Genomic DNA, 27,686 nt, shown 5'->3' with positions numbered 1-27,686 from the left:
GTACATTTCTAGTCATGTCAGAATCGCTATTTATTTATTTATTTTATTATTATTCGTCGAACAACTCTTAAATATACCGGTAAAATTATGGTCCGATATGCCAAATTCCGAGAAGGAAGAGGATGACCTCTGATGAGGTTATTTTCTCTGTATAAGGTGAATGCGGAGAAAGACCTGTCGTACTTTTGCTTATGTGAGCTTCTTCGGGAGATTTAATCTTTTGAAACTTAAGTCGAGTGGAAATTTACATGTTTTTTGTAATCTCTTCCTTTCAGATATACCATTAAAATCAGCTTCTCAAAGATTGCAAAAACTTGTACAAATAATTATAAAGATACAGACTAGAATCTTTGAGAAGTTGATTCGAGTCGAAAATATTAAATTAATAAAACTACGCAAAGGTACGTAAAATCATTCGTTTACTTTCTTAGACATAGTTTTCGTACATAATATGGACGCTTTAACGTACAAATAGGGGAAATTTTACCCAGTCACCTGTCCATTTAAGTTATACTGTGAGAGGTCAGATATGTTTCGTATTGCTACCACCACCTTTGATTAATATGTATCAGCCACTAAATGGCTGTCTTCAGACCTCTGAAAATGATTTAACGTAAATGTTTCAACTCCTGGAATCGATGTACTATCATAATATGAATTCTTTAAAGTACTCCGTTTGGCACTAAAAACGGTTACTGTAGACCAAGAACAAAATATGCAAGCATACTTCAAACCCACGGCATCTATTCGTTCGACAAACTTCAGACCTAAAAAGGGTTGTCGCATGTCGAAGAAGATACAGATGATAAAAAAAAAAAAAAAAAGTTGCGTGTGTACAGAAAGTGTTAGAAACCAAGAGGGAGAAGAGGTGTTGCTGCAGAAAAGGTGTTGAGCTGCTGACTTGGAAGATAATATCGATAATCCCGATGATAGTACCCAAGCTGGAACACCCTTGCAACCAATCAGCGACAGAGGCAATCAATGATGATAATAATGATTTAGTCGGAAGTTAAGTATAAAAGAAATACTATCTGGATCTTCGAAAGAAACTCTTCTTTTCACATATGTGAATATTGCAAAAGTGAAACAGTTTTCATCAACATAGAAGTTAGGTTATTGTTAAAGAAAATCTTTGTCCTTTATGCATGTACGAACTTGCTCAAAAAGTCTTTGCCAACTAGGTCTTACATATATGTATGTATAAAGTACTCTAATACATAAACTGATTCCCCTTCTGGTTAAGATCTTTTTTCTCATCGAAATACTAAATTGTTCTATGACTAGTGTTGAAAATGTGAGCTTTAAAGTGTGGTGGATTGCCAGAATTTTTGAAAAGACTGTGTATATTTTATAATTTTATCATTAATTTTTCAATAACATACTTGTAAAAACAAAAATTGGGATAAAAGTCATTCCGCCAATATTTTATGTTTCTAAATTTTTAGCTTAAATTATTTATTTCTAACTTTTAAGCTAATAGTTGGAAACTTAATTTCTCCAGCACAGGGAGAAAGGGAAGAGAGGAAGTCAACTCATTTTACACTATCCATTAAATAAAACTTTGGAGAACTGCATTAAAGACTTAGTAAATGTGTGTAATGAAAAGAAGAAACATATGCCACTATGATTTCCGTGAGATGTTTGTGTAAAACTTCGTGAACAGTTTGAATCTTCGAAAGGATTAATTATGCAAGGCTTTACAAATATATTCTAATGTGTTTACATCGCTGCTATATCCGAGGACAAAGCAAATGCACCAAATAAAACGAACTTTTTCTAAAACCCCCCGTCCTTTTGAAATACAAATTATATCTCGTTTTGCAAATCATATATGGTATGTGTGATATGATAAACATAGAATACACCTCACTTATTATGGTTGCATCAACCTGAGCCATACCATGTTGCGTAAGGTATGTATTCATCGACATGAGTGTGAGCACACATGCAACTAATGTGCAGCTGAAGGTTGGAGGAACAATTCCTCATTTTAAAGGTAACCAAAAAGTTCTTGTACTTCTAGGGCAGTGATAAACAGAGCAATACAATGAAAGGTACGTACCTTTAGGTTTCGAAGTAATCTCCATCAGCATCCAACACCTTTGGTCAATGTTCCTGCAGCTACACAATACTCTGGTGATAAAATCGGTGATCATGGATGCAGAGAAATCCGTGAGTGCGTTCGGCAGGTCTTCCTCATTTGCGAAGGATCTCTCACTGAAGTGGTTGTCGAGGGAATGAGACAGGTTGTAATTGTTGACGCAAGAGCCGGTGAATATGGTGCATGGCAGTGTGTCTCCCAGCCAAGTTCCTGAAGGATCTCCCGGGTCCTCTTCGCCGACTTGGCATTGTTGTACAGGACCAGCGCACCCTTGTAATTCACCAGTACCAGCTTCTGCCGCATTGCACGGTGCACCCTTTGCAACTGCCGAGAGTATAGAAGTCAACAGTGATGATCTGACCAGATGGAAGGAGCTCGTAGTACACCACTTACCGACAATTCCGCCATGCAGAAAGCATAACCTTTCGTGGTGACAGAGGTGTCTTGAGACGTTAGGAATAGGGTGACGTGGCTACAACCAATGTCTAGTAGGCTTGGGAGTGTCATGCAGGACCCTCTTTTCGTCACCAGTGACCAAGCAATCATAGATGGGTGTGCAAATGGCGAGTAAGGAAGGACAAACAGGCTGTCTGTCACTCGCTGTTCCTTGTTGGCTCCCAACAATGTATGGAGTACCTATTTGCTTAACTTGTTTGACTTCCCTATCCCATGTAGGTGCAGTCTGACTGTTTCAGCGGAAACATGGAATCTCTGCATGCCCATCACACGTGAGACCACCATCCTTCTCGATGTCTGCTTGCAGGGTCTCGTCTTCCAACATATGTGGTCGCCCACTGCGAGTTCATATCTCCCGAACGGAAGTTCTAGAACCAATGCCTGGCGCTGCATTCGTTCATGGTATTCTCCCCAAATGTTTGGCATATGCGGTGATTTAGTTTGCCAGGTGACAGGCCCATTTTAAAGTTATGCAACAAATACACGCGAACAAACTGCTGCGATACTGGGCGAGCTATGACTGCTGTGTGCAAGCAACATACATGTATTACAGAAGGTTGTTGGCAGGGTTTGCCCAAGTGGGCCCAGCCCGAAAAAACCCGGTGGGTTTTTTCGGGTTGGACCCACCTGAAAAAACCCACTTTAAAACCCACCTGGGTTTTTGGTCTATTTGTTAGTATATTATTGATACAACTAAGGTGATCACATTGTAAGTGATTTTTATCAGATTTTAGACTTTCCTTGGGCGAATTAGAGGCTTTCACGTTAAGGTATACAACATTCAACAAAGACTTTTATAAAGTTCTGAATGCACTAAATGAATTTAAAAAAAAAAAAAAAACTTACCTTAGCTTGAGATAGAACAAATTAATGTATGAATTATGCTTATAGGCTATTTGAAGTAAAATAAACAATTTTGTACTTTAGAAAGTATTTTCCATGAATAGTATGCTCGTCGACCTGGCGACACCAAGGGATATTATCAGTCATACGTTTGACGGGTGTAAGGTCATAGGTGCCGGTACTAATAGTGCATATGTAAATACATTAGTAAAACTATTAGTATTATTTCTTACCTTTGATGTAAAACACAAGGTTCTTCAACTAAAATCTGGTTTTCCAACAATAACAGTTTAATTCAGTCATTTGTTGCTATTCTTCAAATAAGCATTCTGTAGAATCAACACCAGCAATAGCGTAAAAATTTTTGTCAAATTTAAGAAGCTTAATGCTCGGGGTTCCGAAGACTATGTAACGCTTACTATTTCAAGTGCTGAGTTCAAATTTCCGTACTAGTGGAAGTTTTGATGTACACGCCGTGAAAGAAGTGCTCGGGAAATTCCCGAATTAAACGCAGAAGGATCGGAAATAAATACTTCAACAATAAAACTATTTATTTTACGCTTAAGCCTGCCATAAGTCCCGTAAAAAACGGGAATGTCCCGTTTTTGGGCCCAAGTGTCCTGCGTACCCGTAAATTTAGTCGGGACAGGGAAATGTCCCGTATTTTAACTCCGTTCCATTTCTGCTATCAATATCAGCTTATTCGAAAAGTGAAAAACAAAAAATTCTGACATTGGCTGGGAATCCTGTAATTATTGAATGAACAGTACGCTGTTGCATGTAACAGTTTCGAGGAAGTTATAACACCACCCTGTTCGACTTGATAGCGAGCGAAAATTGCTATGCTACTTTTTCCATTGCACTTGATGGAAACTCGGATACTCTCCTGAACATACATATATGACTAACCTTTTCTTCAGCAAGACATTAGATAAGTAAACAACAATTATAATCTTTTTCAGAGGCTTAGGGCACAGAATTGTGCTTTGGTCCAGGTCTTAGAAAAATGTAAATCTGGTCCTGACAGTTACACACGACACAAGGAGAAAAATCAGCTTTTCATCAGATTAAACTGACGAACGTAATTTTGGCAGATACAGCCATGTAAATAAATATTGCTAAACGCGCGAAAAATATTAAAAGTAGATTGTACCACTGATTTAAATAATTTGCATATTGTTTTCCTGTAAAGCATTTTTATAGCACATCTTAAGTTTTTAGGCATCTTCAGTCTATACAATTAATTGCAGTGTACGAACAGAGAAAAGCAGCTGCTGCTTAGTGAACTTTCGCCTATTGTATTCTTGAAAAAAATAAAATAAAATGAAATCTTTTAGTCTTACGGTTGTGCCTGTTATGCTCAAGGTGACGGTGATGATGAGAAATGAATGAAATGACGGAATGAAGAAAGTGGGAGGAAAGGTGAGATCCCGAGAAAACCCACGCACAAGGTGTTTGTCCACCACAAAGCTCACTTGGCGCGAGCTGGGATCGAACTAGGAACCCCATGCACTAGAGGTGAACGCTCTACCACTGAGCCACCGCGGCCTATTATACTTTTGTTCATAACCAGACTACAGTTCATTGCATTGTGTTGGAAAGTTGAGGAAGGGGGAGATCTGAGGTGTCCCGTATTCTCATGGAGAAAATATGGCAGTTTATTTACACTGGAAGATGTCAATTTCATATAAGACATTTTAAAACATTTATTTATTTCATACAACATGAATTGTATCTTTGTTTTAAATTAATAGACCCTTTTGGTATTCATATTTGGCGAACGTCAGTCAGGCTTCTGGATGACTTGATCTACATTTGTTCGTTTGTCTGCCGAGCTCCTTCATGGCTATGCGGTTAGTGTACGCGTCTTCGGCGTGGGACCCGGGTTTGCTTCCCGGAGGGAGCTCATGTGGTTCGGATTCCACATTAATCAGTAGGTCCCGTCTCATATAGCCTCGCTGCTGAAAGGGACGTTAAACACAAAATCAACTCAACTTGTTTGTTTGCCTCTACCACACACACTACAGGGTACAACTTTTGGCCTTTTAAGTTAAAATTTTCAGAATACAAGCACGAGACACTCTAAATTTCCTCTATAGATTTTGGCGGCATACCAACGTAAAATATCAAAATGGCGGCCATTTTTTCAATACAGCGAGTATCCACGCTACAAAGCGCAATTTTCAGTCTTTTAAGTTGAAATTTTGACGGTGGAAGTACGAGATATGCTAAATTTGCTGTATAGATTTTCTCGGCGATCGAATGTAAAATTTCAAAATGGCAGCCATTTTTTTCAAAACAGCAGTAAATAGAAAATTGTTGCAAGTTGTGACAATGACAATCTTGAAATATAAGTCACATTTTAACACTTTTACCCCAAAGACATTGAAATATTTCGAAAAAACCCGATTAAACCCGAAAAAAACCAATTAAACCCGAAAATACCCGAAAAAACCCATATGGGCCCAGGTGGGTTGGGCTTTTTCAAAAAAGCCCGGGTTTTTTCAAACCCTGGTTGTTGGTCAAACTAACTCCCGATCGCTTGGCAGGCACGTGCGTCATTTAGTTTCTTCTCTGCGAGCGTATGAATAATGGGACGTCAAAGATGGCAAAAAAATTTTTTGGCTCCCTTTATAGAAAACGAACATTTACGTAACCACTATTACAGGGTTAGTAATGTGTACTATCAAATGCAAATGAAATTTATAGTTTAGCATCTCACGGCTTTTCCCTTTAGGTTAAAGGAAACAAAATACCTCGAGAATTCCGACACTTGTTCACTACAAACTCGCATGGCTTGGATCCTGAATTCTGTGCATCCAAGGGCGAGCTACTATGTCAATAGGGAATGGTTAACACGCCTCCCTGTTGCATATTTATTTTCAGTAGATGGAATATGCATAGGAAAATGGGCACTCACCTGTATAGAGTACGGTAGATTCGTGAGAAATTCTTGTCACTTAAGTCGAGAGACAAAAATGGACTAAATATTAGGAGTGACTCTCAGGATATTTAATTTAAACAATTGTCATTGTTATCCTATGATGATAAACTATGTTACTAACACGAAGATAATCTTCTGTTTAAATATGCCATGAAAATCGTATTAGACACGTTTATTTACAAGTTTTTATATAGCTATTAGACCAAAGAAATTCTAGACTGGGCGTATCAAAATCAAAGATATTTGAATAGTAGGTTAGAACACAAGCACCCTCTACGCGCTAACGACTCACCAGTAGAATCTAGAAGAAAAAAATAATATTTGAGAGTATTACGTTATTGTCAACTATGTTGAATGTTATAACATGGTGAAGAAGATAACCATACCGTACTAAATACTGAACATACGGTACCTTGTATTCAAATCGTCGCATTAAGTGATATATTTCGGAAAATAAAATGGCGAGTAAATCAGTTTGTGTTAATTCGTATTTTATATAAAAGTAAGCTTCAAAAAGAAATTATAAGCGACATGCAAGTTGAGGTGATTACGGTATACGGTTATTTGCTTCCTGATTTTGAACTGGCTAGCATAATTCTATAAGCCTGGATGTAGTGATTAGAACAAAGGAATCTCAGCATGGGTATATCAAAACCAGAAGTTTTTAGGTTATAGTTTTGAACACAAATGTGCTTTCAACACTCCCTTTTGAATGCTCAGCGTGGAGGAAAAAATAATATTATAAAAAGTTAAATGAAATTTGTAATTTAATGACTCTGATTGTGGTCTTTAGGCTAAAGGAGGCAGATGATTAACGAATGATTATGAAAGAATTGGTGGAATGAGACTGTGGGAGGAAGCAGGATATGATTTACATGTGTAACAACCTAGTTATTTCCGCTCATGGTGGTACATGGAACAAATCAGTGATTGTGAAGTGATGAAAAAATAAAGGCGTCTTTGTATGAAATCTCCATACAAAATAGGAACGTTGGCTTAGGATAGGAGACGATGTGAGCCAACTAGTCGCTCGTCCTGTAAAGATCAAGCAGTTCTCAATAGGTACCTGAGATATCTTTTGCAGTCCCATTTTATATAGTAGTAAGTGTAATTCGTCGCAAAACAAAATGTGGTTCATATTGTTTTTGAGGCTCTTGGGTCCAGATGTAATGGTCACTGGATTTTTCGAGCTCAATACAATCTTGTATGACATATAGTGTTTGTACCTTCTGGAGCAGCAGGTTTAATATGTGTTTGAAGAGTGCACAGTTTTTTGTACTTCTGCGTAATAAGGATTTAGATTTCTGGGCTTTCGGCTTCTATGACTATTTAGCCCGTCACGTATGAGGGATGACGTCCCTCGGTGAACACACTATCTGGGGAAAGGGAAGGGAATTGGGGAAGGTAGAAAACGGCCTGGGACCTATAAGTTAGGTACCACCCCGGCATTTACCTGGTGTGAATGAGGAAAACTCATTCAGGATAGCTGGCTTGAAAAACCTTTTACACTTTTTCGACCGAGTCCCCCCAACGGGAATCGAACCCGGGACAGCTCGCACCGAGGGCGAGAGCATTAGCGACTACGCTACGCGGGACCACTCCTGCGTAATAAGATCGGCTTATCCGTATGACATACAGTTACTACCAAATTTTCCCTGAGACCCAATGTAACATGTGGCCTCAGTTTTTCAAATTCTTTTATCTATGAATACGTTCTCAACACTATCTCTGCGAAATCAGTTTTCTCAGTATCGAAATCTACCAAAACCGCTTCTTAGCTTCACTCTGAGTTATAAAACTGTTACCTCACTAAACGATTTTTCACAAATCCACTATTGTACTCCGAGAGTTGAGAGCTAACTAAACATCAGTCTCGTACGTTAGGCGTAAATTTGTTCTATTTCGAAAAATTATTCAAAATCGTTAAAATAGTTATACTTCCCCTTTTTGTTTGTTTCCACTGCTGTTCCTAAATAAATTTGCACATAGTCAAGACCTTCCTAAATCTCGTTGTGGCATCCGAAAGCAGGTTTTTTTGAAATTTTCGTGAAAATGGTTGAGTCGTTTCTGAAGATAAAATTCAGGCACCCCCAAAAACAGCTTTATCTGAACTTAGCTGTACGCTATTCATTGTTACGCTTCAACTTGATGCAAATGAACGTTACAGTATTTTAATTGGCTAGTAATGTAGTATTGGAAATATGTAACTGCGTTAAAAGAAAAGTAGTTCACTTATTTCTAAACTTTTTATATAAAGGCTAAAATTATATAAAGAAGGAATAATACTTACAAGTGATATTGTTTTTTTCTTTGTATGTGGTGGGCAAACACCGTGTGCGTGGATTTTCTTGGGATTCTCCTTTTCCCTCCTGCTTTATTCATTCCACGAGTCCATTCATATCTCATCATCACCGTCTCCTTTAGCCTAGCAGGCATAATCGTGAGACGTAAAAATGAAATATTTCATTTCGTTTTCTTTTTTCTTTGAAAATTAACTCTGTATCTTCCATTAGCACTACTTTTCATATTAGCGTTGTATTCGTGGTGGACCGAGCAGCAAACTGTTTTTCTTTTACATTAGATCCGATTGTTAGAACAACTTGAACTTCGAGAGTATTTCGAAATTTAGCTGATAAAGTCGAACAGTCTTAAGACCTGTCCGTCGCGGATTTGAATTCCACTAAGAGCATGTATATTGTCCTCTTTTCACCATTGATTTTATGTCATTCATTTCTCATTGTAAAATATAATAGAATACAGTGAAAACTGTTACGTCTGTAGCATTAAAATGCTAAAGGCGTGTCGCATAGGATTTTTGTGGTATATTCTCTAAAAAGGTATATTTTCTAATCAAAGAGGTTACTTTTCAACAAAACGAGAATAACAATTGTATTTAATGCAGAACAAAACGTAAGTAGAAACCAATAACGAATAAAATCATTTAGTTCAATTGACAGCAAAATAACTATTCACAAATTCTCTAATAATAGATGACAAATGGGCTACATACCAAAGTCCAATATAACTTGAAGTTCCAACATTCTTCATTTACCAACCAAATGTGATTTTCTGTGCACGTTCTTAACGTGGAAAATTCACAATTTCAAACATAACTTAATTTTAAGACACTTAACTTTTTCATTACACAGTGGTAATAATTTTAACGTATCGTACTTGTTATACACCCCTTCTGCAACATAATTGCGGGCCTACTTTCGACTACAATATATATATATATATATATATATATATATATATATATATATATATGTGTGTGTGTGTGTGTGTGTGTGTGTAATATTGTAATGTTTACGGGTAGTCAGTGATGGACCGAGATATATATCCCTTCACCAATTTTATTATAAAATTAATTCTTTTGTCTACAAAAGTTCTTACAACAAATTCTCTTTTTATAATGACCAAGGTTTATAATGTTCTGTACGGGTAACCCCTTAGCTCATGGCAGCCTTCACGAGGTACGGTTATGTGTAAGGTGAACCCCGTAGCTTCATAGCAGCCTCCAGGGTTTAGGATAGGTTGCGATCGGTTGGTTGACTGATGCCAGGTCCCTTTTTTATGTGTCCTCTTCGGGTGGCTCGCCTTTGGCGTAGGAGACTCGGGTTCGATTCCCGGCGGGAACTCATGTGGTTCGGATTCCACGTTAATCAGTAGGTCCACGTCTCATATAGCCTCGCTGCTGAACGGAACGTTAAACTCAAATTCTATTCCATTTGTTGTATAGTATAGGATTTTAAATACAAATTCCAAATCCATTCTTCTGAATAGCCTTCCGGTAATGATTTATTTTCAGTGTGCGCGATTTATTTTCAAGTGTTTCAATTGTTAATATACTTTTTTAACGAGGAAAGAGATACCTGTAATGCTTCTTAGATATAATTTGCGTTTAAGATAACTAAGTCTATAAAAATGAATCTGGTATCTGTAGGGCATATCATAATAATGGTAATGTATGCGCTTTCTTATTACATGTCACTTAAAAAGATAACATTGCACGCTTTAGTTGCTTGAACAGTGTCAGTGAGGAGCCATAAACTAAGATTTCGGTTTAGAAAAATCAGCCTGTCCAGACCCTTTATAATATTTAAATGCAGTTTCTTTTTCTTCTTGTATTAAGGTCAGCTTTTTGTTTTTATGTTTATTTTAGGTTTCAGGTGTGCATGCTATATTTATTTTATTTTTTCTTCTTCTTTCTGCTGAATTTTGCTTAATGTTGGTAGTGTTTTGGTGTCTGGTAATATTTATATATATATATTTAAATATATATATCTACACACATACCGGGTGTATCAAAAGTCCGGGGCCAAAGGCCAGTTCTGGTATAAGTATCGATATAGAAAACTGCAAAGATAGGAAAGTTGTTCGAAATAAGTGGTTTTCAGTCTAAAACGTTGGATTTTTTCAACCGCACCAACCATCTTAAATATAAGACTGGTAAGACACACCATGTTAAATTAAAAACAACTTTGCCATTTCAACAGGCTGTTCCCTTGGGCCCTCACCATACCAATAATAAAGCATTGTTAGAAGCTAATTTGAGGTGTTTGTAGGTTCCCTCACACAACAGTGAATACATTCACTATGTCGTTTATGCGTGTCCTTGAGTGTCACTTAACACAGGAGTAACTCAAACAACTGGTGCGATTGAAAGAAATTCCAGGATTTTAGATTGAGAACCACCTATTTCGAACAACTTTCCTATCTTTCTACTTTTCCATGTTTTTACTTATAACGCAGTTGGCCTATGGTCCCATACGTTTGATACACCCAGTACTTATACATATATATAGATTCCTACCTGTACCTTTTCCCAGAGAACATGAAAGTTCTCCTGCCTGTGCTAACATGAAAATAGATGTAGCTTCATTTGAGCATGATCTCTGCATGTTACAGGTCGGCTCTTATACTTCTTTGGTTGTTGGCTCATCTGGTAAAGTAGAGCACGTAAGCTCCTCCGAACCTACCATGGTGTTTTCTCATGGCCCTGGTGGGAGCAATCCTCTACTTCGCTTACGAGAGCAGGTCCAATCCCTCACTCCTGCTATGGTGGCTGCACCTGTTGTAAGTGCTAAGGTGATACCCACCATGCCGTCTGTAGCGAACAGGATTCCAGCAGATATTGGAGGAGGCTTTACAAAATAGATGTGACTTTCGCTCATTCAGGCACAGTGCTAGGTATGAATATCATATTATTAGGCCTTTTTTATTTAAACAAAATGAATATGAAAGCATGTGAAAAAAACTTTTAAATTTGTATACATGTATTGGACGGCAAAATAGAGATTACAAAGGTAGTTAGCAAATAATTCTGGTGTTCTGTCTCTTAATTTAATTGGTAGACGTGATATTTTTTTAAATTGTGGATTCCTTTTTTAAAACTAGGTATTTTATTTAGCTTTTAAATTTTCCAAACTATGTCACCTCTTTGTTTTGGAAGTAGTTAGGTTTATTTTCAAGAATGGAAATTAGCAAGCAATAATGGAGTTCATTCTCTCGCAATCACAAACCAATTGCTTAATACTAAAGATAAAGTCAGTTACTTTAGGTATTGATCTTTTCATGACCTTCCTGTAAATGTAACAAATCGAACATGATCTCAATTAAAGTACTGTGTTGTATTGGTTAAATCAATATACTATAATGTTTCAGTTACCCTTTTACATAGTTGCGTAATTTAAGTTTTCAGATCAAGGTTTTGAAGAATTTGAAAGGAAAATATATGTATAGGAAGTGTCGTCCATAGAGAAGTCGCATTATATTCATAGTCAAATTATAATATATTCATCATTCCCACACGATACACTTAATTACATGCTTACATATACATTTCTTAGATAAAAGTTATAAAAGATGCTATTATGTTTTGTCACGAGCTTTCCTTGGGGTCTTAGTTACTATAATTCACTAACATTTCGTGTGTAATTTATGTTCTAATTCTTCCTAACAAATTGTTCTTGGACAGAACCCAGAATTAACGCTGAGACAATTAGTCTTTATTTGTACTTTTATTGCATTATTTGCCATACTGTAATTATTGTAAATCACAGTCATATTATATTTTATATGGCATTACAGTCAAAGGTTACTGGTTTGTTTTTGCATGTGTTTGGTGAAGTTAATGTTGTGCATGCATGCTTACTTTTGTTTGGGAACTGCTGTTATACGCTGTTCTATATTTTCTTTACAGAAATTTATTATTCTTTTTTTCCCCTTGTTATCAGGAATTGATATGACAAAAATTTAACAGACACTGTGTGCGCTAGTTCAAAAGAACGTAGTAAGTAGAATATCTAGTTCAGCTAGATCCTTCGTTTTCAACAGAAAAGAGGGAAGATGCTGAGTATGCGGTTTATATATATATATATCCAATACTGTTTGGCCAAATCCTTAAGTAGCATGGGCGTTACTGTTCGTGTTGTATAAATCTGTGTCAGGAATGAAATGCGTTACTGTTAGAGGAAAAAAAAGATACAATCTGCTACTTAACAGATTGAAGATAATGCTTCAACCAACAGATGGAAATAGCAATGACTCATTTGTTTGCCTCTAAGGACAAGACGTGGAATTTGACTGCAGACTTTCCAACACGAGGGCTATTTGAATGTTAACTTGCTTTCATTGTATTGTAATAAATACAAATATATATTGTGTACCTGAGTATTAGAAGATTTAATGACTCACCCTTGTAAATATCTTGTGAATGGTAACATGATGTGGGGTAATCTGATAAGTTATTAATTACGATTCTTCTTTCGCTACTTTCAACAACAAAAATTATTATAATTTCCTACTTAGTTTTTGTAAAAAAACAGAAAGACTTGTCGTTTAGGGATATGTTGGCTTAAGGCAGACGCTTGGAGAAGAGTTCCGGAGTTTTGATCCTACACTGTATACCATGCTGTGTGTAGTTTCTCCTTGGGATTCTTCCTTTGATTTCTAGTATTTCACTTCTACTTTCCTGTTTGTGTTCACCTCCACAGCCTTCGTAGTCTGAGAGGGACGTTACCAAAGAAGAAAAAAATCCTTATTTTTGTAATAAGGAAATGAAAGAAAATAATATCTTTTTCCTTGTACAATATTACAACTGTTATCTAATTTCGATAACGTTCTGTTCTCATCTTGAGAATAAGACAAAACAAGTGAGTTGGGTTCCATATTGTGAAACTATTGTAGTCTTCTAGACTGTGTAAATTCAATACTGAAACAGGAAATAATAGTACTGCAATTTCCAGTTTTAATGCAGGGATAAGGTCAGAGATAATGCTTATTCTTTGAACACTCAAACATGCCAAAAACAGTTTCTCGCTCTTACAGTTATTACTATAAGGAATCAATATTGAAAGTGGAAGTTGGACTAGTTTCTACTACTTCCGGTTTCAATAGAATAACAGCAGAGATTATATGTATTCGTGGGTTTCTGAATCTCTTTCAAGAAAAATTTTGATTCCATATTAAAAAATGTTTCAGTCCTGTGGGATGAATATTGGCCCAGGAGTTGATAGTAAATTTCTGCTACTGTGGGCGCCGTCTCATTTAATTAAAAGGATCAGAAAATAATAATCTAAATTAAATGATCTGGGGACCAATAAACCCTCAGAACAAGTGAAAATTTCACCCGTTGTTGGCCAGGGCTGCAAATAGCAGGAACGCGCTTCCACGTAACTTGCTCAGAAATACAGATAAACCACCTACAAAGAAAGCTAACAGTTAACGGCATGCGACAATAAACTAAGTACATGAGTTAAAACCATTGAATCACAATATTTATTAGATTGAGGGCCCACGCAGTGAAGCATGTGCTCCCCTTTCTTTCTTCACGTATGGGAGCTCACAAGTTGCTCCTTCTGTCGTCGAGTTCCAAAATGGACGAGTCGCTCCTAGTGCTCGAAGATGATAGCTGATTGGTAGGCTCGCCAACTGGATAGCAGTGTTGCCAATCTGTAGGGTGACGTCACTCGGGTGGTTGCGTGTACGTCACCTGGAGGGTTCTGTTGGGCGAATTCCGGTTGAAGAGAGGATTAAAGTGGTAGGTGGAATTTATTCTTGCAGTACTAATACTGCAAACTGTTTCTCCCTGTTACTGTTCTCATTTTCCTTCACAATGTCTGTCAGTCTTAAAGCTTGAAACTGTTTATTTCTATCATGTCCGGTTTGAGTAAAGGAATACAAGTGAAAATAAACATATTCGTGGGACGCTGAATCCATATCAAAATCCATTATTCACTCTCTTTCACAGTTTTCGCTGTATGGAAATCACCATTGGAACAGAAGTAGTAGTAAATCTCCGCCTCTTCTGTAAGACTTATTATACGCATGCATAGCATAATTTGGAAATTTAAAAAGTGTTATGATTACTACGGATGGCGAAAGAAATCAAAGTTGAAATCCGTCTAGCACACATGCATTGACAGCTTCGCTAATGGCAACCTGAATGCATATTGCATACAAGTGCTGTTACAATGCGAATTGTCATGTGATTCAAACAAAACAAAGATTTGTTCCAAATTCACACAAACAGCTGCAATAAACAACAATATTAAGAGTTACATTGAAAGCAATAACTTTAGCAAATTAATTTCGCTGTAAATAACATATGAAACTTAGTATAGGGGGATTATGCACATAAGGAGCATCGAGGGAAAATCCTAAGTTAAATACACACACGGTTTAAGTCATCATATTTATATTTGTGATAATTGCAATTTACATACTTATTATACATAGAGGTTGAAAAAAGGAAAAATATTCATTACTAAATAGTTGACTATAGTTCTGTGTAGGTTTGACTTTTTCGCGGCCATCTTCTCCAATAACTTGTTACTCTTCCCGCTTCTCAGATGAAGCACCGCCCATGGTCTAGAACCCAGGCCTAAAAATTAATCTCGAAACTCTCGTTTCATACAAATTTTTATTCATTTTGTCTGGATATGCACTTTCATTGGCTGGAGCATTATCATGACTTATAAGCAAAGTCTATAAGAGTATGTTATCGCTTCGGTTCTCACTGATTAGGTTCAGACCTAGGAGTCCATTATAACATAAAATGAAAGAAAATGTAGAAAGAAAACTAAATGCACTTCTTTAAGTCCATCGCACAAAATAAAATGAATGTTGTAAAAGTTCACTATAAAAGTGGGATTAAAAGAACACAAAGAAAACTACATTTTAGATATCGGCACAAAGCTTATTATTAGAGTGAAGGGGATTTATTACACTTCTCTACTGTAAAGAGAAACTAATTTTCATTTATATTCGTTGAACTTAGCGTTTTGGGAGTTGAGAAGAGCTTTTCTTCAGTTAGTGGGCTCGCTTCATCATCCGTTAGTACTTTCCCACTTGAAGAAGAGGTAGCGATTCTCAAATTCCAAATCGCCGAACAGTAACGTAAGAGCTTACCCAATATAATTGAGAAATTAGATTCTTTTTGCAACAGAGAAATGAACGATACTTTTCAGATATATAAACATAAAGTAAAGAGTGAAACTTAACCAAAATATGGCCTCACGCTAATGTGAGTTCTCCAGTGTGAAACAGTGTTGTAAGTAAATGGCCTTTCTCTAAGTAAACATAAGTTTACTGTCCAGATAGTTTTTTTTTCTTTCTTTCTTTCTTTCTTTCTTCCTTCCTTCCTTCCTTCAATGTCTGTCTGCTTAGAATTAGTATCATTAACACGGGCGATAAAGTAGAGACACCCTTTATCTATACAATAGGAAAGTTTCCGAAAAATATCCCCAGAAGCTGCAAGAAGTTTCTGCTTTCGTATAATCTCAGTGTTCCCAAGTCAGGGGATTTTAATTTTTAACGAAAAAAACAATCATTTTATTGCTCATGTTTAGATTTAGCAGATATTTTAAGTATTTACAGCAAGAAAAATAAACTTATTTACACAAAAAGTATATTAATTTATTAGGATTCTTTACTATTTACCAACCTTCGAGCATTCATCAAGAACATTTATTCCTTTGTATGCGTCGTTAATAAATTCTCTCTCTCTCTCTCTCTCTCTCTCCAAAGAGAGAGAGATAAAAGAAATTGAAAATTAACTCTAAAAAAAAAGCCTATCCGGTTTCTCATAAGGATCAGATTGTCACGTGATCAGGTCAGAAGTCACGTTGGCATTTTAGGACAATTAGCTTTTGGAATATAGAACAGGGTTCCTACTGGTCAGGGAAGTCAGGGAAAATGGTGCAATTCAGGGAAGAAGACTGGAAATCAGGGAAATTTTCTAAAATCTATGTTTTCTAACGTTAATTGTATACCAATTTTAGCTTAGCCAACCATTATAATGGACGTTGTTCAGATATTTACGGAAAGTAAGTGGAATGGACGTATGAGCAATGGATTACTATTTGTCTGTATTGAATAAATGTTCTCATATACAAATATTCACCGTTGTTTATTCCTTACTTATATGTCAACGTCATCCGACACATGTCATGAAAATCAAGGAATTTCCTGCCAAAGGTCAGGGAAGTCAGGGAATTAATTTCTCCAGATCAGTAGGAACCCAGTAGAATCTACATAGTCTCTTATACATTTGAGCTGAATTTCATCTCCCTCTTTTGGTTTTTGAGATAGTGTAGAAATTATCTGTTTTTCATTAATTTTTATTGACAATGTTTTTTACTATGTTTCATCCATTTTAGAACAATTTGCTGTTGGAATATAGAATCTACAAAATTTCCCCAAAGACTGTTCACATCATTGCAACCGGATAGGCCCTTTAAAGGAATATGAAACTAGAATGGGCCATTTTTTTTTTCTTTTAAATTTATCAGTCACCAGTGTTGTACCCATGCCTTCGGCTGTCTCTACACTATAGGAAATCAATAAGCTTTCGACTTAAGTTTTGATAATGACTATAAATCCTTAGCACTTTCCAAACTTTACACAAATATAAAACGAGTAAGAAAAAAGAAGAGAGTGGGGATAGTATTGTAATGAATACTTTGTCAGGTTTGTAAGAGTTACAGGAGATCATGTTACGGTTTTGACTGTTCTTTTTCTAGTGTATCATTATTTCCTGTTCGATGAATCTTTGTTAATTCAAAATTTTCACAATTTCAAAAAATAAACAAGTTTTCGAGACTAACTAATAATAGTATGCTGCAATGGTTGTGGTGAACGTCTTTTGCACGAAGAGTATCCACAGCTGGGTTTCGAGGGGCCGCGGTAGCGCAGTGGTAGAGCGTTCACCTCTGGTGCATGGGGTCCCTAGTTCGATCTCATAGCTTTCCTCGGGGTTCTTCTGTTTCCTACCACTTTCTTCATTTCCCATCATCACGGTCTCCTTTAGCTTAGCTGGCAAATCCGTAGGACGTAAAACTCAAAGATTTCATTTCATTTTCACAACTGGGATTCCTTAGGCCATAAAATCAATTTTATTCACATGACAGGTTTAATGCATCAAAAAACGAAAGTTGATATAATTCAGTTTAAACATTAGCTTTTTACAACAAATTCACCAGTCAATTTCTAATATCCAATGTATACACTGTAGTCAATCCGTTCCTACTTTAACAAGTCAGATATTTAAAGAAACAAAAATCTTAAGGATTTCTCTTCAGGAAGGAGGTGAAACTCAGTCACACATTGGCAGGTTTGACGAATACGGACGCGGTTGTAGAGTAGATTTTCGAAATATAACCATGCATAGACGATATTTGTGTCACCTGAAACCTTATTTACGGGAGACTTGTCATCAACGATAAGGACGTCCGCATTGTATTGCATTTTGCTTGTTTAAAATATCTTAGCCTACACTGCAACTCAGCGTTCCTCCTACAAAATTCTCATGTTTACGCGGGATAAAGTGCAATTTTAAGTATGTTCTCTCTCTCTCTTACACACACACACACACACGCATATATATATATATATATATATAAAGTCCGGTTATCCGTGGAATTGGGTGGCAAGGACTCTGCGGACAGCGAAAATCGCGGATAACTCGAAAAAAAGACTAAAAATGAGGTGCAAACACGAAAAAAAAACTAAGCGTAAAAATCGTTTCGTTGTACAAAAAACACAATAAAACTTTTAAAATATGTACAGTACAGCAGAAACCCTTGTTTTACGTCTAAATCACTAAAATAAAGATCAACAAACAATACTGTACTACAAACAAAAAACGTTCAGTTACGTGTTTTTTGAAAAAAAAAAAAAAAAGTCTTTCTTTTTCTTCTTGCTTTGGAAACCCCTTTTCTTTATTCTACATTGTACTTTGCTTAAAATGATCTTTTCTGCCAGATGTGCGTCGTTGTGTTGTGCACTCTCACTCCGCAGTAAACAATGAATGTAATTTACTACCACACAAGTCACTCTTCCCAATTCCCGTTTTTCATACCTTACAGCAATCAGTTTCTGCTTATTAGAGTTGCACTTCAAAACGTGCACTATTGTTGGAAATATTGATTTTAAAATGCAGTTTAATTTTGTTTTAGAACATAGAGTGCTTATTTTCATGTCGAGTTTCAGTCCACAGCGATTGCAGCAGGATTAAAAAAAAAAAAGTTTGCGGTACTCGAAGCTTTACTGTATATATATATATATATATATATATATATATATATATATATATATATATATATCCCTCCGGTGTTTTTTAGAACTTTGCGTACCAGAATTAACAAAGTGTCTATCAGAAAACACTGTTTTTTAACTTCGTGTTTTATTTCTGTTCTGTTAACTCTCATCAGTGCTCCAGGAAATATTATATAGTCCTTAGAAATAAAGTAAATAAAAAGTGTTGACAAAATTTCTGAGGATTATTTTAAATATGAATGGTTAGTTGACGAACATGATAAATTTTGTTTAAGCGAAGTCTTAATTTCACTCTTTTTTTTTCTTTCTTTTTTCAGGGTCATGTAATGCCCCCTTTTGGAATGTTCTCACCAGAACAGAGGGCATTGATGCAACAGAGAATGATGGCTCCACCATCACAAAGTGGCCAATTTGCTCGCCATGGACCCTTAGGTTTCCCAATGAGGCCTCATTTTTACATGTAGAACAAGATTTAGATAGTGAAACTAAGAACACGTGTATTTATAAAACTGTTCTGCGATGGGTGGAAGATTTGTGCTAGTGAAGGATAGAGTGTCTGGTTATTGCTTATTTCTGATCAGAAGAAGTGAATGGAAAGGATTTTTTCGAATATTTTTTTTAAGTAACTAAAGTTCCTTGTAAGTTCAGAGAGCACACATGTTGGTATTGCATAATAGGAAAATAATGCATTTTAAGAAAGTGGTGCATTACTAGTGTTTGTGGATTGTTTATAAAGAAAAATGTTTTGTACTTGCAGATAGATAAATAAGGACCTCATCATTCCTAGTGAAAGTTAGGATGCATATTAGTATTAAATCTCTTTGGTCTTAATAATTATTCATTGATGATTGTCCTGTGTTTGGTTTGTATTTATCTAAAGGTGGTCGTGTGTACGTTTAAATATGTGTGTGTGTGTTTGGCGCGAGAAAGTGTGCGATGTATAGAAAAAAAAAGCAATGTGTATACATGGAACACAGCCTGCTTTTCTATTCCAGAGCAAAAAGACTGCATAAAATAAAAAATGGCGGATATAATATACCTGTGCACCCTCTTCTGTGTTTCATATGTACCATTTAGCAGTTTATAAATATGCGAAAAAGAAAAAGAATGGATGAATTTGTCGTATATGTGAGTGTAGAAACAATTGTACAAATTTTCTTTTGTATTTTTCACTTGTATGTATGTGCATTGTTTATCATGTGTTTTTCCCCCCTCATCATGGCTAAGGATTATGGTTTTATTTCATTTCTGTCATTAGAATAAACAACTGTCTACATGTTCAGAGAAAAGTTTTTTTTTTTTTTTTTAAATGGCAGTTTTATATTCTTTGTGGCTAAGGGGTGCCAAGGTGTTGGACCGCTTTTGTTTTTGTTTATTTTCTAATAAACACGAAAAAGAAGAAATAACTTGTGTTACGAAAACAATTAGAGGTTATGTAATTTTTGTTGGAGGCTTTTCATTCTTGGCAGCAAGAGAGAGAGAGAGAGTTTTTATATACAGTACTTCTGGTTTAAGCGTTTGCATGTAAATTATTGTCTATGCAGAAATAAATGAATTAAAATAGAATATAATAGATGCAACCGTATCACTGTTTAAATGTGATATATTGTGGTAGCTACGATTTTTAAACAGTCTCTGCTACTTCATTAGTTTCAGGTTTTTAAATGTAGTTTGTAGATAGCCTCTAAATGTTGTTACTCCATTACCAATGGTTCTGCATTAAAGCGACGTTTATATTCTCTCAGTATTTTGTTCTTGATGTACTATTGTACATAACTGTTCTGTTTGTCATGATTTGCCCGCAGGAGACACAGTTGGACAGGATTTTTTGGTTTTAAGTACACTACAATGACAATATTCAGCATAATTTCAATTGTTATTTAGTATTTACTTGATATTTTCGCCTGAACACGTAACAGAAATATATTTTTAACGTTAACGTGATAAGTAAAGTATTTTTATAAAGCAGAAAACCGCACTTCAATGAAATAATTAAGAGTACTTATATCGGAAATAAAAGGCTAAATAATGATCGTATTTGTTCTTAAGCTTAGACATTTTTAAGTGGAGATTCCGTATGTTGTCTCTCTAATTTATATCTGAATCAGTTTTGTTGTTCAGGTTGGGCAACATTTTGAGCTTTGTTCAAAACAGTCGAAAAAAAAAACTGCCTACTGAAACAATTCCTCATTAATTTGCTCTGAATGTTAATAAATTCAGGAAATGATTATGAAGAGTTTAAATATTTTGTTGGATCAGATTGCAGGTGAATTTTTTTAAATGAATTATATAATTATAGAACATAATGAAGTTATGTTTAAATGCATTTCATATATTTTCTTTTGTAAATAATATCTACATAAGTTGTTCAGTTACAGTATAGTTTCCATAATTGAAGTTAAACGAGATCATTTTAAGGTCCAAGACCCGTGTTTAAGTTGCATTATCTATTCGAAAGTTAAGAAAATTTGTCAAAATGAATTCTTTGTTTAACGTGAGATAATGAAAGCAAAACTATTTGTTTATCGTTAAAAATAATTCCATTTATTATAGCCTCTACAAAGAATCATATATAGATTTATTTCTACACTGTCTATGTTAAATATGTGGTAATTCTTGTCGAACAATGTACCATGTATGGTATTATATTGTGTGGTAAATTATTATTTTATTAAAGAATATACAGTTTAAGTTCATCATAGTTGAAAGGAAAATGGGATGGCATTGAGAATCTCCCCCAACTCGTTTCATGGCTACAGAATTGAGTACCTTGTTTTTGTCTAAATTCTGATAAAGGTTGAAAACAACAAGCCCTGCGAGGCTTCCTACCCCTCTTCGCTCGCTCAGGTATATTTTGTGAAGTAAGTACACTGGAGATCTTATATGTGCAAGATTGGGGAGAAACTAAAAAATACTCCAAAAATTACAGTGAGTTTTTACCTCCTGTATTATTGTAGAAGTTCTCGTCAGTTTTCTGTGTATCGCACTTCTTCCAAGCCTTAGGGACTGCACCTAACATTTAGACACAAAGAAAAACTTTTCTTAAGTATTGCCACAAAATCTTGGATGTTGGCATGTGTAGGAACAGATTTGCAAAGGATCAATGACTTATCAAACTGATATATTTCCCTCATGATATGCTAAACCTACCTACCTGAATTAATGATTGGACCTTACATGGTAAAGATGAGAGGAGCTCTCGAAAAGTGACAGTTAGTAAGGTATTGTTATGTTTTTATTTCGAAAAAAAAAAAAAAAAAAAAGTTGCTTATGAATATTCTGTGCTTAGAAAGTCAATGAAGGGTATTTGAGAGGTAGGCTCGTAATAAAGCAAGTCCTGATGAACAAAGAAAGCAAAATCGACAAGAAGTAGAGCCCAAAAGAAAAACAATTAAAATATTGTAGCTAAGATGTACAGATTGTTTACTATATACATCAAAAAAGTCGTTACTGCATAATTGTAAATAGAGTAACACATGAAATGAAATTATATTAAGAAAAAGATTGTAAAGAGAAAGTATACAGAATATGTTTTTGAGTTACACTGTGTAAGCTAGACGCTAAACGAGGTTTGTATAGGTATATGCTGTTAGGAGATTAGATTCCATCCCTGTTATTTCCAAGCAACTTCACATGAAATTGTGCGTTCTGTTCTTCGACAAAAATGAAATGTACTCATAAGTTGTGTACTTTAAACAGAGTATACCTCTTTCCTGACTCAATAAATTATATAGATTATTCCATAAGCCAAATAGTCAGTCAACAATGGAAAGCACTGTTGTTAATATTTACTGTGAAAAAGTTCCATTTAAAAAAATTAACCAATTTCAGTGTGAAATACTTTATTTGTTCCTCATTATTGTGCGATAATTGTCTTTCTGTGCTCAAACTGGTGTACATTTTCAGAATTTTCGTGTTTGTTCGCAGGATTTTTGTGAATAGTATCCATAATCCCATTATCATCATATCATTTTAGAATGTTAGCGTATATTTTGAGAGTATACTTTCATTTATCTTATATAAATGGGATTTTGCCATTAACCTCTGCGTAAAGTAAAATTTGGTCATTCTTGTTTTTTGAGTTAGACGAACAAAGCTCATAATGTTAGAACCAGTTCGTTGAGTACAGTCATGGAAAAACAGTTGGAAAGCTGTAAGATATAAACTTACAAATATAGTAATTTTTGACTTTATATCAAAATTGTAAATTTCACTTACACATTTGCGACTGTTGAAAAGAAAAGAAAGAAAGAAAAAAAGCTAAAAACTGCTATAAGTTGGTTTCTACTTACATTCAGACTTAGAACTTGGCAAGGAGATAAGTATTTATAAGAGTTATATATGTGTGTGTGTATGAATAATTGGTTCAGTTTAACGTCCCTCGATTATGCCATTTAGGCTAAGGGAGACGGATGACTAAGGCAAGTGAATGATGGAAGAATTGGTGGAGTGAGAATGTGGAAGGAAACGTAACACCCCCTCCCCCCCCAAAAAATAGACACGTTGTCAACCGTGTGTGAATCAAGAGGATGTACATGTATTAATGGAACACTGATGTTGTCATGTGATTTTGAATCAAAATATTTACCAATACTTAAATTTCTCTCATGATATTGGGGGCCGCGGTGGCTCAGTGGTAGAGCGTTCACCTCTGGTGCTAGGGGTCTCGGGTTCAAATCCTGCTCCCGCCAAGTGAACTTTGTGGTGGACAAACACCGTGTGCGTGGGTTTTCTCGGGGTTCTCCCGTTTCCTCCCACTTTCTTCATTCCACCATTTCATTCATTACTCATCATCCGTCTCCTTTAGCCTAACCGGCATAACCGTGGGACGTAAAACTCAAAAATTTCATTTCATTTCTCTCATGATATTTGGAAATATAATTTCTGTTTGCTTTATACAGAATGTGGACGTTAATTTGGACTAATTTTTCGAGTGTTATTATTATTGAAGTTCAATTGCTTTGTACTGATACATCAATCTGTCCGTCTAGGTCAGGAAGTTGCATTTCCACATTTCTTGCCCAATATCGCAAACGCACTCTACAAAATTGACCTTTTGAAACCGTCTAAAAGGTAATAACACTCAAGTGCTCTCCCGCATATTTTTTCCTTCCTCAATTGCTTTATGTTTTTCATTATACTTTCTGTTACTTAAGAATAATAATTTATTGAATTGGAACGGATCTTCTGATGTTTTGACTAATCTCAACCAAATATTATGTAGCCATCAAGTTGGCAGGTGGAAGCACGTACCTCATACGAACAAAAGTCGAAGAACCACTTTTTTAAGTTTTAATGGAGCAAAGTGACTTCTACATATTATACAGCCAATTATGCGTATACATTTGTTAGTGTCGAACAACGTGGGGAAACCACACAGAAAAATATGCTTTTACAACGAATACGGGGAAATACTTAAAACAAAGTGCAGCAGATTTGAAGATAATGATTCAGTGAAGAGTTCCACATTCAATACCCGCGCAGTCTTGTTTTTTAGTTCATTGATTTATATGAGATTTTTTCTCTGAAATGAACTGGAATTTGAGTGGTTTAGTTTCACTGGACTTTTCTTCAACTCTATTTTAATGTCGGGGGCGCGGTGGCTCAGTGGTAGAGCGTTCACCTCCGGTGCTTGGGGTCCCTGGTTCGATCTCAGCTCACGCCATGTGGACTGTAGTGAACAAACACCGTGCTCGTGGGGTTTTCTCGGGGTTCTCCCGTTTCCTTCCACTTTCTTCATTCCACCATTTCATTCATTTCTCATCATCACCGTCTCCTTTAACCTAACCGGCATATCCGTGGGACGTAAAACTCAAAGTTTTTTTTTTTTTTTTTTTTTTTTTGGTAAATGTCTCTTAACTTAGTGAAAATTAAGCTTGATTATATATAATTGTAATATTTTTATTAATTTATATATATATTGCAAATTCACTTTGAAAAAGCAGGAGACAATTAATTAGATTTGAAGGAGAATTCTGTAAAATCATTATCAATAAAATTTCAGTTGATTTCAACGAAAAGAGAAAAATAATTCCACATATGTCCCAATGGGCTAAAAACCAAAGTTTGCATGGTAGGTATTCAACACCATTAACAGAAAGTCACTGATCTCCAACAACTTATTTTAACTGTCACTGATAAATATTTATTTAAAAATAATTCTTATACCGTAACTAAATAAGAATATGGAAGAAAGTAATCAATGCTTCAGATGTTTTGTCGATAACGAGAAATTTATAACGAAATACTGACCAAAGCTTCAACACACACTATTTTAAACTATAATGTGTTACAGCTTCGGATATCTACTATATCCTTGATCAGACACTATAGAACATAAATGAAGATACAGACATATGTATAGTCATCCTTATGAAAAAGTCTTAAATTCTGTTGGCTGAAGCCTTCAGCCAATTCCGTAGGTCCCCGTGTCCATTTTCCTGCCAATCACATGCCACCATTTTTGGTCCTTATAGGGATCTTTTTCAATTTCCATCTTCCTGTCTATGCTATCCAAAATTCTCTGCCATAATTCATTAATAGGTAAACCCCGTGTCCAGTTCATCAGCTTCTCTCTTCGTACCTTCTTTATCCAATCTGTTTCTTTCCACTTAATATCATTCTCTTCTCTATCTCCAATACTTCGTCCTGTCCCAGTTAATTTCGTGATTAGTTTTCTTAACATGTTTGTATACCGCATTGGTATCTTTCTTCCTTCTCACGTCATCTTTATATTGTTTTATCCTTTCTTTTTTTCTCTTCCCCGTCTCTACTACATATGACATATCGCAGTCCGCATACCATCTCCGTAGATAACTCCTTCGTCTTTATTGATCATCTCTGTGCTCTCTTTCCTTCCTTCCTCTTTGACAAGAGAAATCTGTCTGCTAATCTGTATGAGGAATATCATATAAGTATTGTAGATAACAAATCCCTATGTAATGAGTGTGATGAGACGAAAATATATTTCCTACTTTTCATTCTAGTCTAGTATGAATTCATTTTCTGACATGATTGCTGTCGTAGCCATTGTAAAGATGTGAATAATATGGAGGTAGCTGGTTTCTTATCAAAAGAAACAGTTATTTATAAACCACATTCCTTTTTTATTAGTTTCTTTTTCAAATAATTATTCTGCTACTTATATTGTTCGGAAAAGAAATTTAAAAGGAGCTTTCTTTAATTATTCATATTTTTTCCCCAACTGCAACACGGCTTCAGAATTCACGGTCCACGTTCCCTTTAAAATTCTTACTCATTCTCGTTTGAAAATGAAGAAAAAATCCCTTTACGTCCTTATGTAATAAGGAAGTCCTAAAGAACGGTCGCATGAAAGTAGCAACGAAACTGTACTAGGTGTTTTGTTCTTGTAATGTGGGAATATCGCACGGAAAAGGATCTCTAACAATTGGGTAACGCCTCTTTAAACGAAAGGAACCCTGTGTTACACTAATATCTTTGCAATTGCATCAAATGCATTCGTGGTTTCTTTCAAATCTTTTTACTTCGTAATCGTCATGCGTCGAGAGCTTTGTACAAAGTATAGACATTAAAATGTACAACAGGCGTAGATGATTGATTGGAGATCCTGAGCTCGAATCCCACTGCCGACCATACTGACTGAGAGTTTTGTAAAACCTTTTCTATGATTCAAAATAAAAGCTGGGAGGGTATCTTAAACACAGGTTGACCTATTGGTAGTGTCAGATGATTGCATAGCTGTATCTGAAATTTTGCTAATAAATAAATAAATTTTTAAAAACAGGTTGTGGTAGAGGTTTTTTAAGCACTAAAGCAAAAGATTCAATGACCATTTAAGATCAGCATATGTATTTCGTGTTATGAAATACTTCCTTAAGGATCATCTCATAAAAACGTTTCTAGTATTTTATTATTATTTTATTGTACTACTATGCTTGCCAAGTTTTAATACATTTGTAGATTAAATATCCCGTTAGCAAAATGGTGTTGAAAGTCCCTGCAGGGCAGTTTAATATACTATAAATATATATATTTTTAATTGTTCATATTAAGGTCATTTATTTTTCAGTTTACCATTTTTTTTCCCTATATTTCAAAACTCATTAGTGTTCGATAAACATTTTGTAAAGTCTTGCTCGTACTGTAAATTATAAATTACATTTAGACAGAAAGAGTTAAAGCAGCCTCAGAAGGAAACATCAGAACTTAAGCGAGCCTCCTCAGTAAATGTTTTGTAAATAACTAATTAATTTCACATGCAATGACAATTTTTGTGATACCAGACAAAACTAACCCATTTTTTTTCTGATGGTGTATTGAAGAGTTACGTCTGAAAGATAATAATAAAAAAATGTTTGTTCTCAATCATCGGTGTTGTTATTTAATACTCTGCAACCATTTACCTTGTATGTTCTGTGCTATCAGTACAGATATTTAGGGATAGCTGAGAAGTAGGAAATAATATGGCTGCCCTCAGTTAATAATCACGTAAATCAGGACGTTTCGTGAAAAATTGAGATTTTATTTTTCTGAATTTTTCAGGTAATGAGGCGTTATATATAAGGTGTTTCAAAACAACACCGACAATATACTGCGGTACTGTCGCAACAATTTTTATAGAGGTAGTTGGTGAGTACTTACATTCCCGTTACCAAACTCCCACTATAAGAATTGTTGCGTGAGTACCTTTTTTTTCTCCTCCAATAGTGCACATATTAGTTCGTAAATGAAGTCTTGACCCGACTACGGTAGGTCCCATAGTTTTGGAGTTATGGACTTTTAAAGTTCATTTTTTCATGT

At 35.5% G+C, this 27,686-nt stretch overlaps 1 protein-coding gene across 15 annotated transcripts in view; it reads left to right on the top strand.

The window, feature by feature from the left end:
• The window catches only part of Zmynd8 (Zinc finger MYND-type containing 8), a 289,971-nt gene extending 262,719 nt beyond the window's left edge, over nucleotides 1–27,252 (top strand). For 13 of the 15 annotated variants that reach the window (XM_081769790.1, XM_081769791.1, XM_081769785.1 and 10 more), the window contains 2 exons: nucleotides 11,256–11,537; nucleotides 19,223–19,360. In XM_081769790.1, the coding sequence (XP_081625916.1) occupies nucleotides 11,256–11,504 (249 nt within the window). In that variant the 3' untranslated portion in view covers nucleotides 11,505–11,537; nucleotides 19,223–19,360. Of the gene's footprint in view, nucleotides 1–11,255; nucleotides 11,538–19,222 lie in introns of all 15 variants that reach the window. The other 2 variants (XM_081769796.1, XM_081769789.1) reach the window with 1 other exon arrangement.
• The last annotated feature ends 434 nt before the right edge of the window (nucleotides 27,253–27,686 follow it).

This window comes from Thermobia domestica, chromosome 8 (genome assembly GCF_964235325.1).
Source record: "Thermobia domestica chromosome 8, izTheDome1.hap1.1, whole genome shotgun sequence".
Lineage (NCBI taxonomy): Eukaryota > Metazoa > Arthropoda > Insecta > Zygentoma > Lepismatidae > Thermobia > Thermobia domestica.
Note: the sequence above shows the minus strand (reverse complement) of the source record. Positions and strands in the feature narration are given on the sequence as shown.